Source organism: Lissotriton helveticus, chromosome 9 (assembly GCF_964261635.1).
Source record: "Lissotriton helveticus chromosome 9, aLisHel1.1, whole genome shotgun sequence".
NCBI classification, from domain to species: Eukaryota; Metazoa; Chordata; class Amphibia; order Caudata; family Salamandridae; genus Lissotriton; species Lissotriton helveticus.
Genome location: NC_136070.1, coordinates 141,784,263 through 141,797,176, shown reverse-complemented (window position 1 = coordinate 141,797,176; position 12,914 = coordinate 141,784,263). Strand labels below are relative to the sequence as shown.

General features: G+C 44.7%; 1 protein-coding gene across 2 annotated transcripts in view; it reads left to right on the top strand.

Annotated features, from left to right (window-relative positions):
* Nucleotides 1-12,914, top strand: part of MGA (MAX dimerization protein MGA) — a 949,809-nt gene that overhangs the window by 115,565 nt on the left and 821,330 nt on the right. Inside the window, exons 1-2 of one of the 2 annotated variants that reach the window (XM_078659650.1) lie at nucleotides 4,550-4,860; nucleotides 9,002-10,149. In XM_078659650.1, the coding sequence (XP_078515776.1) occupies nucleotides 9,050-10,149 (1,100 nt within the window). In that variant the 5' untranslated portion in view covers nucleotides 4,550-4,860; nucleotides 9,002-9,049. Of the gene's footprint in view, nucleotides 1-4,549; nucleotides 4,861-9,001; nucleotides 10,150-12,914 lie in introns of those variants that run through there. The other variant, XM_078659651.1, reaches the window with a different exon arrangement.

Genomic DNA, 12,914 nt, shown 5'->3' with positions numbered 1-12,914 from the left:
ATACACTTGTAGAGTGCGCTACTCACCCGTGAGGGTCTCAAGGTGCTGGGGGGGAGGGGGAGTGCCGCTACTGAGCCCGGTCTTGAGGAGTTTCCTGAATGTGAGGTGGTCCTGGGTCAGTCGTAGGTGGGCGGGGAGGGAGTTCCACGTCTTGGTCGCTAGGTACGAGAATGATCTTCCTCCGGCGGTGGTTCTGCGGATCCGTGGGACGGTGGCGAGGGCGAGGCTGGAGGAGCGGAGTTTGTGTGTTGGAGTGTAGAACGTGAGGCGGTTGTTGAGGTATTCGGGACCTTTGTCGTGGATCGCTTTGTGTGCGTGGGTGAGGATCCTGAACGTGATCCTTTTGTTGACGGGGAGCCAGTGCAGGTCTCTCAGGTGGGCTGATATGTGGCTGTGGTGGGGGATGTCGAGGATGAGTCGTGCGGATGCGTTCTGTATGCGTTGGAGTCTTTAAGTTTGACTGTGGTTTTTGCGTATAGGGCGTTCCCGTAGTCTAGTCGGCTGGTGACGAGGGCCTGGGTGACCGTCTTTCTAGTTCCGGTAGGGATCCACCGGAAGAACTTATGGAGCATGCGCAGAGTGTTGAAGCATGAACATGAGATAGCGTTGACTTGCTTGGTCATCGTGAGAGAGGAGTCCCGGATAAATTCCAGGTTGTGTGCGTGGTCAGTGGGTTTCTGTGCGGTGCCCAGTTCTGTGGGCCACCAGGAGTCGTCCCAGGTGGATGGGGATGGTCCGAGGATGAGGACCTCTGTCTTGTCTGAGTTCAGTTTCAGGTGGCTGAGTTTCATCCATTCAGCGCCGTTTTTCATTCCTTCCTGGAGGTTGAGCTTGGCGGCGGCTGCGTCTTTGGTGAGGGAGAGTATCAGCTGGGTGTCGTCGGCGTATGAGATGTTGAGGTTGTGTTTGCGTGCGATGGTGACGAGGGGGCTCATGTAGATATTGAAGAGGGTTAGGCTGAGCGATGAACCTTGGGGTACGCCTCAGATCTCGGTGGCCGCGTAGCAGAAGGGAGGGAGGCGGACTCTCTGGGTTCTGACGGAGAGGAACGAGGTGATCCAGTCCAGGGCTTTACCTTGGATCCCGGCATTGTGGAGGCGGGTTATTAGGGTGCGATGGCAGACTGTATCAAAGGCGGCTGAGAGGTCTAGGAGGATGAGGGCGGTGGTTTCCCCGTTGTCGAGTAGGGTCCTGATGTCGTCGGTGGCTGCGATGAGGGCAGTCTCGGTGCTATGGTTGGCTTGAAATCCGGACTGGGATGGGTCGAGGGATCCATTGGCTTCGAGGAATGCGGTCAGCTCTAAGTGGCAAACCACGATGAGAGGAGATCTGCTGGCATCCAAGATTTCATCCAATTCTCCATGTGGTCCACCGATTGCTGAGTGTCCTCATCCTCCGACCGCTCCTGGACTCAATCAGATGGATGTTGTTGCGCTGAGAGCGATTTTCAGCATCCTCAGCACGCCTGTGGAGATTCGCCTTTCTCGTGAGTAGGCTGGAGACCTGTTTTTTGAGAGTCCAGATATCATCTTTAGCGGAGATCAGGGATTCAGTGAGCCATGCCCTAGCGTTACAGAGATCTTGGCGCTGCAAGGCAGCGTCCATTCCAACCTCCCCTGTCTTGTTCTCCACCGCAGTCTGTGATGTCTGATTCGTCTTTAGTATCGTGGTAAGGTCTGGAGCTGAGGGGTCAAGCCCGTTGCTATCCGCCCGCCTGCGGGGACGCACTGGAAGAGCCAGCTGTGTACTGTACCATTTTCATTTGTGTCTGTGCAGGTGCCGAGCGCGCAGGCCAGACCTTGGTCATCTTGCTAAGGCGGAATGTCGCAGGACTGGTGATGCAGTTTCAAAGTAGCCTACATCTGGGCCATCAACAGCAACGCTAGAGGGGGACAAGAGGTGAGACTTCTGGCCCCAGGCAAGTGAATAGCGCCCCCTGAAAGCCTCAGAGGGTGCAGTGTTGGGGCGTCAAGTCTGTATGGGCCCAAAGTAAAGAGTGCTCCCCCACGGGAGGCTGGAGCTACAGTCGCTGAAGCAAGCTCCTGCCCAATTCGGGGCTATGTCCCAAGTGCCTAGTAAATCACAGCAGCACTCCATCCGTGGAAGGGGAGGGGATTGCTGAGGGCAGCTCAGCAGAAGGCCGGTGGGTGCAGGTGATGCAAGACTCACGGCCCCCCAGGCGAGTCTCCAGGGTGCAACACGGGGATCATGGGTCTCGTCCCATGAAGAGTCGCAGTGGCGTTATGGGCTCACCTGGGAGTAGGTCACCTCAACATAGACTTTGCAGCAACCTCCTCCTCCTCCACCGAAGCCGCGCTCAGTCGGGCTGGAGCCCAGTCAGGCAAGAGCAGGCTGATAGCAGGAACACAGGTGCAGAGTGGGGGCCCAGGTTAGGAAGTCTGAGCCCTTCACCTCTCCCAGGGCTTGTGAATCCCCTGCGGCAGCGTACAAACAGACAGTGCAGGTGTGGGGCAGGGAAGGGGTGGGGGGTAGGTGACCCAACAGCCAATTCACAGGCAGGCACCCCTTATAAAGGTGAAGTACCTTTAAGGGCCCGGGTCGACCCCAGCCGTTGCAGGGGGGCACATGGCCCCCGCTGTTGCATGGCTCAGTCTGGATCCAGAGACATCAGAAGCCAAAAGCACAGGCCTCAGGGCTCACTAGGACCTCGGTTGCAGCACTCAGGTGGTAGGGGGGAGTCCAAGCTCAAGAGACAAAGCTTGTTGACTCAAACGTTTTAAAATAAATGGTCAAAAATAAAACATATAAAGCTGTGAACTCGGCGTTGTTCTTGAAAGTGTGCATCTGAACGACGATTAGACATTTGAACGGTAGGGGCTTGAGTGTACCAGAGAGATACGTGGCAATGAGGTGCAAAAATATGATTTTGCCACTTGCCATTCACAGACAAAAGACCAATAATTTGGCAACATCACTATGTTGTGCCGTAATGCCCTACCTTGTCACCCAGGGACTCTGAATCACTGGTCAGAGCTGGCAGTAGAGCAGGTGGTTTATAGGCACTAGGGAAAGAAGTCACTGGCTCTCCCTGCTCCCACGACCCCGCCTCCCCCCACGATTTTACTGGCTTTAGCCTACGTCTACTGCAGAGCCTGTCCGTTGCACCCCTCCAAATTAATTGGGAGACACTCAAGACAAGTGCTCAGTCTCATGCACACACTTCCCAGGCACTTCTGCTCTGCAAATCTATTCAGGTTAGTCATGCACACTCTCTTTCTGCACTGAAGTTCGCTTGTCTGATCTCTGCAGCACGTGCATTAACCTACTATGCCACCCTTCCAATTAGTTACACTAATAACCAGAAGGATGTTTTTTTCTTTATATTTCAGATGCACAATTCCTCACAGAGAATAAATGTGTGATACACACAGAAAAAATGACAGGCTTGCAACTAGAAAGCTTTTTTTTGTTATATGTAAAAAAATAATTTTAGAAATGCATTATGAAAACAGAAAGCTGGTTGAATGACCACTTCTTTCCCCATGAATGACCATCCTAATTGTACCTTAGAGTTCATGTTTAATGTTTGTAAAGGGTGTGGTTTTACTCGTGACAAAATGTCACTCTTAAGTGTCACACATTTGGTTTCTAATGCCACTCCTAAGTACCCTAAATTCATGGAAAGGTCACACACATAAGCAATCTTAAAACCTGGCAGCTATGAGTGCCCTTCCATTTAGGGTGTTGAAGCAGTTTTAAGATCTTAGAGTTTATCAGATGGGTGTAATTTCTCATAGTTATGTTTCCCTCGTCTTAATTGCTTGATTTTGCTCAGGCGAAAGTGTCACTCTGTCGTTGAATGTCCCTCACAATTACACAAAAATTATGAAAATGCTACACATAAGCCATTTGAAACCTTGGCAGCTATGCCTGGGTTTGCGGCCAAATGTCACATGGGGTGATATAAAGCGTATACTGCATAAAAAGAGCCATTTGCGTTAGCACTTAAGTACGTTTGCGAACTGAATTGTTACTTTACTGTGTGCTCCTTTATTTCCAGCAGTTCATATTCACGTGGGTGGCCAAGGGATGCGTTTGAGGAGCTGTGCACTGCCGAGGGTTAGGTGTTTTAGAGGCAGTCATGCCTCGAGGCGCGCAGGTTGTTCAGAACTGCCGGGGGGAGCGCTTCAGCTCCGTAGATTAATGAACGCTCACTGTCACCAGGATGTGTCGGCGCTGCGCCCTAGCTAAAGAGGATCACTGCTCAGCACGCTACCCAAAAACTGAGCGCGACAGAGGAGGCGGCGGCGCCTGGGCCTCGGCGGTTCTTCGTGCGTCTCTAACGGCACCATCCATGCTCCCGCCGAAGGGTCGGTGATTCCAGAGCGTTCTTGCCAGTTCTAGTTGAAGCGAACAGAGAGCCTCGCTATCACCATCCAGCCCAACGGCTCGGGGTCAGCCTTGACAGACCCCTGCAGTATGGTCCCCTGGCAGGGTGGCACGTGACTCGCAGGTTCAGCCCACACACGGGTGGGTGGAGTCTGGTAACCGCGGCGTCACCTGAGGGCCGTATCTCCACTACGCCTGCGCGGGTGACGTCGAGCCCTGTGCGCACGCATGTTTTTCTCGGCTCCTCGGCACACTGTGCACCCCGAGTCAGAGCGGAAGGCGGAAATTGCTCCGAAGCGCGAGGTTGAGCGTGGCAAGATTCCACGCGCGACATGGGCTCCACCTTTGCACCCCGGAGGGCCAGCGCCGCCTTGTTTCCATGCGCCGGGATGAGGAGGAGCCTGTGTGTTGGCCTCGTGCGCGGACTTCACGCCTCCCAGGTCTGCGCGACGGAAGAGGCGTGAACGGGAAGTCACAGGGCGCCCAGAGCCTTAGAACCCGAGGCACGCGGTGAGGCTTCAAGCGCCGACGACCTGAATGCCAATGTTTGCGCGGTCAATGTAGGGGCCACTTGACGACCGTCATGTGTGAGGGAGTGTTGGCGTCCAGCAAACGACGGACCAAATGCTGGAACACTGCTTGGAGGAGCCTGCTGGTGTGAAGGGAGCATAGGCTTCGAGGATGTTCCAGACCTGTGGTAGTAAATGGCAGGACCCGCTGTTGCTAGAGGATGCTCCGTCCAGGGTGTTAGACCAGCGTTTACCTGTCCTCTTATCTTTCTCTGTTGAGCTTCACTATCTCTCTTATTAATATTAATCTTCACCAAAGTTACATTCATTCATAGAGTTCTATAATGTCACTCTTTTGCAAACCTGTACCACCCTTATTTTTTTTCCTATTCACTAACGAGAACTTCCTCTTGCACCTGGTCTCACCCACCTTCGAGAGTAGGCATGCCACCTATTGGAGAGGGAAAAACGGTCAATTGTTCACGTTTTAAAATTCTGAGAAGACCCGACCATGATGCTTAAGTAGAACGTTTTATGAAAACATCTGTTTTTATATTTAACATGCCCCCTTTCTATCTTTCTTTACTTTATTCGCTAGGGATCGTTAAGACAGCTCTTGAACACATTTTTGAGTTATTTATTTTTTATACTTATTATTTCACGTATGTACGGATGAGGGGTGAAAAATAACAGCCGTAGTTGGTTTTCCTCTTGTACAGGCTAGCACATCAAAATACTGCTCATGGGGGTAACAAAAAAAAAGCCAGTCGGCAACCCTAGTCAAGAGCTCATGGTTTGAGATCTAGTTAACTGCCAAGAAACAAAGAAAACCTTATGACATGGTCTAGTGCTGGAAGTGAAGGCAAGTTTGAGAAGGAGACCATTGCAGTTTGAGGGAATGGAACGAAGGGCTTCTACTTATGATGAAGTGCTACCATTACCAATGCAGGGGTGTGGAATTACGGTTGGCCAAAACACATTGGAGTCGAGGACAAGTTTCATGATCACTTTATTTAAAGGAAATGTAGGCCAAACCCCTTGCAGCACAAACACCATGGCGGTTCTGTGGAAGAGTATTGTCTGCCTCTAATTCAAACGTGTATATTATATAGTTCAATAATGGAAAGCCTTTATTATTAGGGTGAGCAGTCATAGGAATGTATTGAGGTGTGAGCCCACCTTCCGTTACTGAAAGGGTCTCCAGGGTAAAACTATATACACACGTTTGCAATATCTAACAATTTGAGGCTCTCTGTTATGCTCCCATATAGGTCACTGATTATGTGCCACCCCGTCTTTACACTTTCCACCCACATCTCCTGTTAGAAGTTTCATTCCTTCAGCTTTAAGGTGACAATTTTTCTGCAGTCTGTGGATTCCACACAAGTTACAAATATACTGTTCTTAGGGGATATCTTGGTAAGGTGGCCCTTTTCAATTTACGGAACACTTGAAGACAGAATATTACAATTTGTTTGAATTTTCCCTCAAACTATGAAGCAAAGATCTATCTTGTGGCTGCTGTCATTGATTCTCTTTCCATCATCAACAGAGGCAGCCAGCCTGTCTTAGTCCTTTTGTACCTTTTGGTGGTCTTCAGTTCTCTGTAAAACAGTACCTTGCAAATTTAAGTGCCTGGTGTAGTGGCAGTGTTGAACATGTGATGGACCCTGATTTACAGATGTCTTGCTCATTGATCAAGGAAGAGTTTGATTTGCCTACTCGTTATGAAGTTGCCATTACTACTCCACAGCTATGTGTGGGTAGGACAGATGTGGGAATGACCCAATTCTTTGCATTCTGTAAACATGAGATTTCGTTTAGTTAAAGGTGATCCCACCTCCAGTTGTGCCCCGATTTTCAGGTCCTACTCTTTTTGTAGGCTAGTGCAGGAGTAGTGAATGGATACGTGGATGGACTAATGAGCTACTCGGATAGTAATCATGAATATGATGTTGCTCTGTCATGTGACCCCAGGATTCCCAGTAAACTTAGCTGGGTTGTTTTAGTTGATCCTTCTTGTGTCTAGAATTAATAATCGTTTCCTCATCAACATTTTCTCTGAAGGTGGACCTCTGTGTTTCGCCAAGAAAGTTTGTTGCCTTTCTCTGCATGAAACTCTGTCGGGCTGTCTGATGAAGATTGCAAGTTCTTAGAAATATTAGAGATTCAAACCCTTGTTGGTATTTGATTGTGCACCATATTTCGTACCTATCTGCCTCTCTGTTTCATTCAGTGCAAAAGTGACAGTTAGTGGTATGTGGACAACAGCATTTTCTTTGTTACAATTTCAGCTACCATGAGATGTTCCTACTGTTATAAATGAGGACCTTGCAAGTACTGGTACAGCAGCTTGCTTCACTGTTTTCTTGGGTCTTCATGGAGACCAGCACCTTAATCTTCCTAATAAAATTATCCTGCCTGTAACAAATTTGGTATTACCTCTGGTCTTTAGCTTCAAGTTCCAAATTGAAAGACTTTGTCTTTTTCTTCTCTTCCAGCCGATTAAATGGCCGATTGCGAAAGAGGATTTTTGACCATTTGGAGTCTATAAAGGACTGCCTATATAAGTTTGTGAATTAAGAAAGTCAAAAAATCCTTTATGGAATGTAAGTGGTGAACAATATATTAAATATATCTAGATCTGATTGCTAGTAAAGCACATACACGGTCACTGAGAGAGTGCTTTGACTTATTGCAGTTCCCCTTATGAATTATTGTGGAGGACTTCCAATCAAAGATTGGTCTTCTCGTTTTTATTCAGGTGATGGTTTGGAAGTTTTTTCTATATTGGTGATGGCTTGCTGTGAGGCATGATTTATTAGGTGCATTGTGGTCTCCCTTATGCAACCCCCTCTCTTCTCCCTTTTTTCTTGGCTTACTGATGCAAGTGGTGTTTTATCTAAACATCCTTTTTCTTTCAAAATCTTTTTCTTTTGAAGATGCCCATTCGTGTTTTAATTATAAATACCTCCATTTTATTGTACAGATTGCTATTGCTCAAGGAATCTTTCAGTCCTGAGGATGACCGCGCAGTAAACAGCGGTCGAAACTCCATCGACGCCTGTGTGGCCTATAAAATATATAAGGACACATTTATTTTTGTTTATGTTGTTCCTTTTTGTGTAACATGTACTGTTGTTTGTAGCCACTTGTCTGGTTTTGGAATTTGTTGTTTTGTATACCAGCATCTTGTCTTGAGCATCTCTGTTTTCATCCTTTTATATAAAAAATAATAAATTCAGATCAATTTTTGACAAATTTGTATGTTCTTAAGGCTTCTTGTGTAACTTTTTCTCTTTTTTACTCCCTCTTCTCTTTTTTCTTTCCCATCCCTGTTTTTCAATTAAGTAAACTCAGCTAGTTTCTGTTTGCTGAGTATAATTTTATATTGCTTCTTCTCTTGAACCAATTGTTAGTTGTATTGACTTCATGGAGACCAGGCCTTTAATGGAGCTTGTAGGTGAAAATCCTCTTGAGTTCCCAGCATTCTACATGCTATTTATGGTTGATTGATCAGAATCTGATTCCTACGCTCCTTACTATAGCGGAAGCATGGGCAGTGCTGTGGGATTCCAATGTGGGATTGGGAGAGGTTCATTATTAAAACAGAAGAAAGCTCAGGTATTACATTGAGGGACTCAAATCACACATGAATATCCTCTCATATGTTTTTTTTAAACAGAGTTTTATATAGCGCAAACTTGACCCGAATCGGGTATCAGAGCACTTTACATAGCACCAGTTGCATTACATGAGGGCACATTCATTTTTGTTAGGCACTTCGAGATTGTGATTTGCTCAGAATCACAGTATGTTCAGCGTCATTTCCGAGACTCAAACCCAGTTCCCCAGATTTGATGTTGACCACCCTAGCCGTTAGGCCAACTCCTCTCCCTGTGTTATCGTGCTGAGTCCACATTTAAGATTCATTGTGTTGCTTTTTTGCTATGTATATGAATGTCTTAAGGGAATTCTGCTGAATGAAGACTTAAAAACTGAATAGGGTGCAACGTGATAATGAGTGGGTTATTGAGAGATTTCTTCTAAATTTTGAGAATCTAGAATCAAAATAGCGAGTTGAGGTGGCTTCGTATTTTATTTGATGTTGTTGGTTAATAGGTTTGTTTCTTTCATTGCAGAATGGTGAAGATCAAGGGGGCTGCAAATGCAGCTTTTTCACAAGTATTATGACTGAGAAAAAGCCAGTGCCCACCATGGAAAAATCACAAACTACGTTGGGGAAAAAAGACAACGCTCCTTCATCTGGAACATCACCTGCACTTTTTGTCCTCCTTCAACAACCACAGGGAAATGACAAATCAGAACCAGGGATCTCCGTGTCTGATCAAGATGCAGATTCCAGTTCTACTGATGCACCAGCCATTGCATCGGTCCCATCTAACCCTAAATCCAAGGCCTGCCTTGCAGCCAACTGTAAGATTGCAGGAATTACTGTGGTCCTGGATAATAACACTATGTGGAATGAGTTCTATCGTCGTAGCACAGAGATGATTCTCACTAAACAGGGTAGACGTATGTTTCCATACTGTCGTTACTGGATCACTGGCTTGGACCCAAATCTGAAGTACATACTTGTCATGGATATTGCACCTGTGGATAATCAACGATATAAGTGGAATGGTCGTTGGTGGGAGCCGAGCGGAAAAGCAGAACCTCATGTTTTAGGTAGAGTATTTATTCATCCAGAATCTCCTTCTACTGGCCAGTATTGGATGCATCAACCAGTCTCCTTTTATAAGCTGAAGCTTACCAACAATTATCTTGATCAGGAAGGTCACATCATTCTTCATTCAATGCACCGATATTTGCCACGGCTTCATTTGGTGCCAGCAGAGCGAGCTACTGAAGTTATTCAGCTAAATGGTCCTGATGTTCACACCTTTACTTTTCCACAGACCGAGTTCTTTGCTGTTACAGCCTACCAAAATATTCAAATTACACAGCTTAAGATAGACTACAACCCATTTGCTAAAGGGTTTCGGGAAGATGCACTTGTTTCAAAACCTTTCAAGGATGTACTTGCTAGAGTGAGGTCAGACTTGGAAGGTGCAAGTGATTCCACTTCACCTAATACTCATGGACAAGTGGAAAATCACAGCACAGATAGCTTGAAGAAGGATGAGGGTTCCTTGGTTGGTTCTCATGATAAGCTGGATGGTGACATTGAGAAAGACTCATTTACTGCTGAGCGAGATTTCTTGACCTTGATAAATCCAGATGTTGCAATTGAAGATGTAAAAAGGTTAAAGCAAGAGAGTTTGGCCAGGTAAGCATAATGTTTAATTCTGTGTTTTTAACGAGAAGAGGCAGCAGATTAATTAATTAATTAATTAAAAATATATATATGTGTGTATATATACGATTTTATTTATATATATATATATATATATATATATATATATATATATATGATTATAAATGGTTCAGCACTCAAAATTTACGGTAACGTCAGAAAACATCTAAAGTTCAGCATAGGTTTTCATTCCATACACAACAACAATGTTCATGGTGCATCAGCATATAATTAATGCATTTAAGGATAGTGTCTTGGTTCAATCGTTCTTTATTTGTTTTCTTATAAACAGTGCTCCATTGAAAAACACAGTAGCCAACGCGTTTTGTCCAACAAGGACTTTTTCAGGGCTACAAGAGATATATATAACACATAAGCAAATATTTACATTATGTTAATGTAATTAACCGCTTTGCTGCAACCGGAATTCCCCCGGTGTGCGGGAGAATTCCCCGCGTTGACGGCCCCCGGCCGTCCTCCGCACACGCCCACCGTGATGTCAGACGGCCGGGGGCCGTCCGACGCACGGAAGCGGTTAAAACAATTCACATTTATATAATAAAAACACTTCAGACATTTTTTTAAAGACATTGCAATATTGGGGCAGACTCCAAAGAAACCATGACTTTAACTCACATATATTTATAATTGCACATATGAACAATAACAAATTTATAGCTTCTGTCTTTATGGCAGTAAGATCATATGTCCATAGGTTTTCTTATTATGCCAACTCCATGAATCACAAATAATCGAGTATCTTTGATCATGCGATTCTTCAGTAAGCTCTGGACAGAACTATGAGGCACCTAATTAGCATGATATTTTGGTTACAAGCTCAAGAACAGAATATCTTTCATGAGTTATTATAAGCTATAAATATTGTTAGAATAGTATTTATTATAATACTTCAAAGATTTTTTGATTTAGGAAGTATTCAGTTAGGCATACCTCTGACTTATAGATGAACATCACCAGTCTCTTAGTGTATACTGGTATTGGAAAGATCCAAGGTTTGTAAATTCGTACAGTACAGAATTCTGAAACAGCCAAATAGGTATTAAGGAACCACATATACTAACTGTGAATATCTTAGACACAAGAGAGAAGATTACAACAAGCATCCACTAGATCATATTGTGAAATTTTAAATATGTTATTTTCCTGCATTGCTTGTCCCATTGTATTATGCGCAATGTTTCTGCACTGCTTAGCCCATTGTAATATATGATTTTAGTAATGTAGTACTATCAATGCACATTATCCTAGAGTATCAAGAATTGTAATTACAGATGGTTGCCTGGAAAAATGTGAATTGGTAACTAAATGTAACAAGCGGTTTAGTACCGCGCATGTCCCTTTTTAGTGCATTGTAGTGTGTCAACTTCCTGCACCACACTGTTCAGTAACACACACATAAGTCCAAAAGAAAGGTCACTATGATACCTTTGTTAGGAACTTAATGAGTTTTCAGAGAATGAGACAGGGAAGAGTATGACAAACTGTATTTGATGTATTACTATGCGTTGAATAATGGCACACGCATGATTACTCAACAAAAAACACTATTGTCTCTTTCTTAGATAATTTTCAAGTGTTGGAAACAAACGGCAGAATAGAAGGTTAGATATTTGCTATCCATGCCGTAATTATATAAATTGATACCAAATAAAATTACAGGACAGTACAAGGATAACCCACTCTTAAACATGCCTAAAACATGTCTAAAACTGCTACGTTAGGCAGACAAGTCTGCATGGAAGGAGAAGGAATCACTCGCTATGTTCACCCTATCCGCACAGTTTCGCGAGTGACATCTTTGTGAGAAATCCAGAGGCAGACCAGAAAAGTTAAAAAAAACTAAGGTTAATTGATTTCCTTTGCAACTTAAGTTTTATAATAATTCTCGTGACTTACTGAAGTTTGTAAATAGAGTTTTGTCATCCACTAGAAACTCCCCTCCCCAACCCTCTCAATGTCAGTACCCGGCATGCCATCTTCCCACATACTGCAACATTGCTAGCTTTTTTACAGACAAAATAGTCACTATTTATGAAGAGGGCGAGAGCCAGATGGGAAACTGGCCTAAGGCAATCATAAAATGAAAGCTTGGACCGCTTGACCCTCCTCCGATTACCATTTCTGAGCTTTCACTGATGAGTATAAGTAAACTTTTGTCTCTCAGTTGAAGGCTTCCAGGTGATCCATGCCCTGTAACTACCCTCGAAGGTCTTTTCCCAGCCATAGGAGCTTCTATCCATGCTGGCTTTGATACATTGTTGCTGGTGGGGCAGATGAAAACCCCCCCACTATAAACAAGCATTGGTAAATGTATTGGGTTTCGCCTATGATTAATAATAATTTGTTTTTTGTTGTAAGTTGTAGTTTGGTGAATAGTAGTGCAATATAAGTTTTTGGAAGTCTGTCAAAGTGTTATGACTTTTTTAAGAAAGGCAATATATTGTGGTGTTTCTGGTTTTATTATAAAGTGGGGAGCTTAAGTAAATGGGGTAGTACTATGATAAAAATACATGTACCTGATATGTGTGCCGCTATGGGGAGAATAGGTAAAAGATGGATGAAAAACCAAGCATTAATTGCACCCATAACTAGTATCATTACCAATATATATTTGGCAAGTTATACACAGGCTTCATACATTTCTAAAATAAATATGTCTCTGGAGCCATAGAGAGTTGTATTACAAGGCTAAACACTCCAAGGAAGAAGGAAAGGAA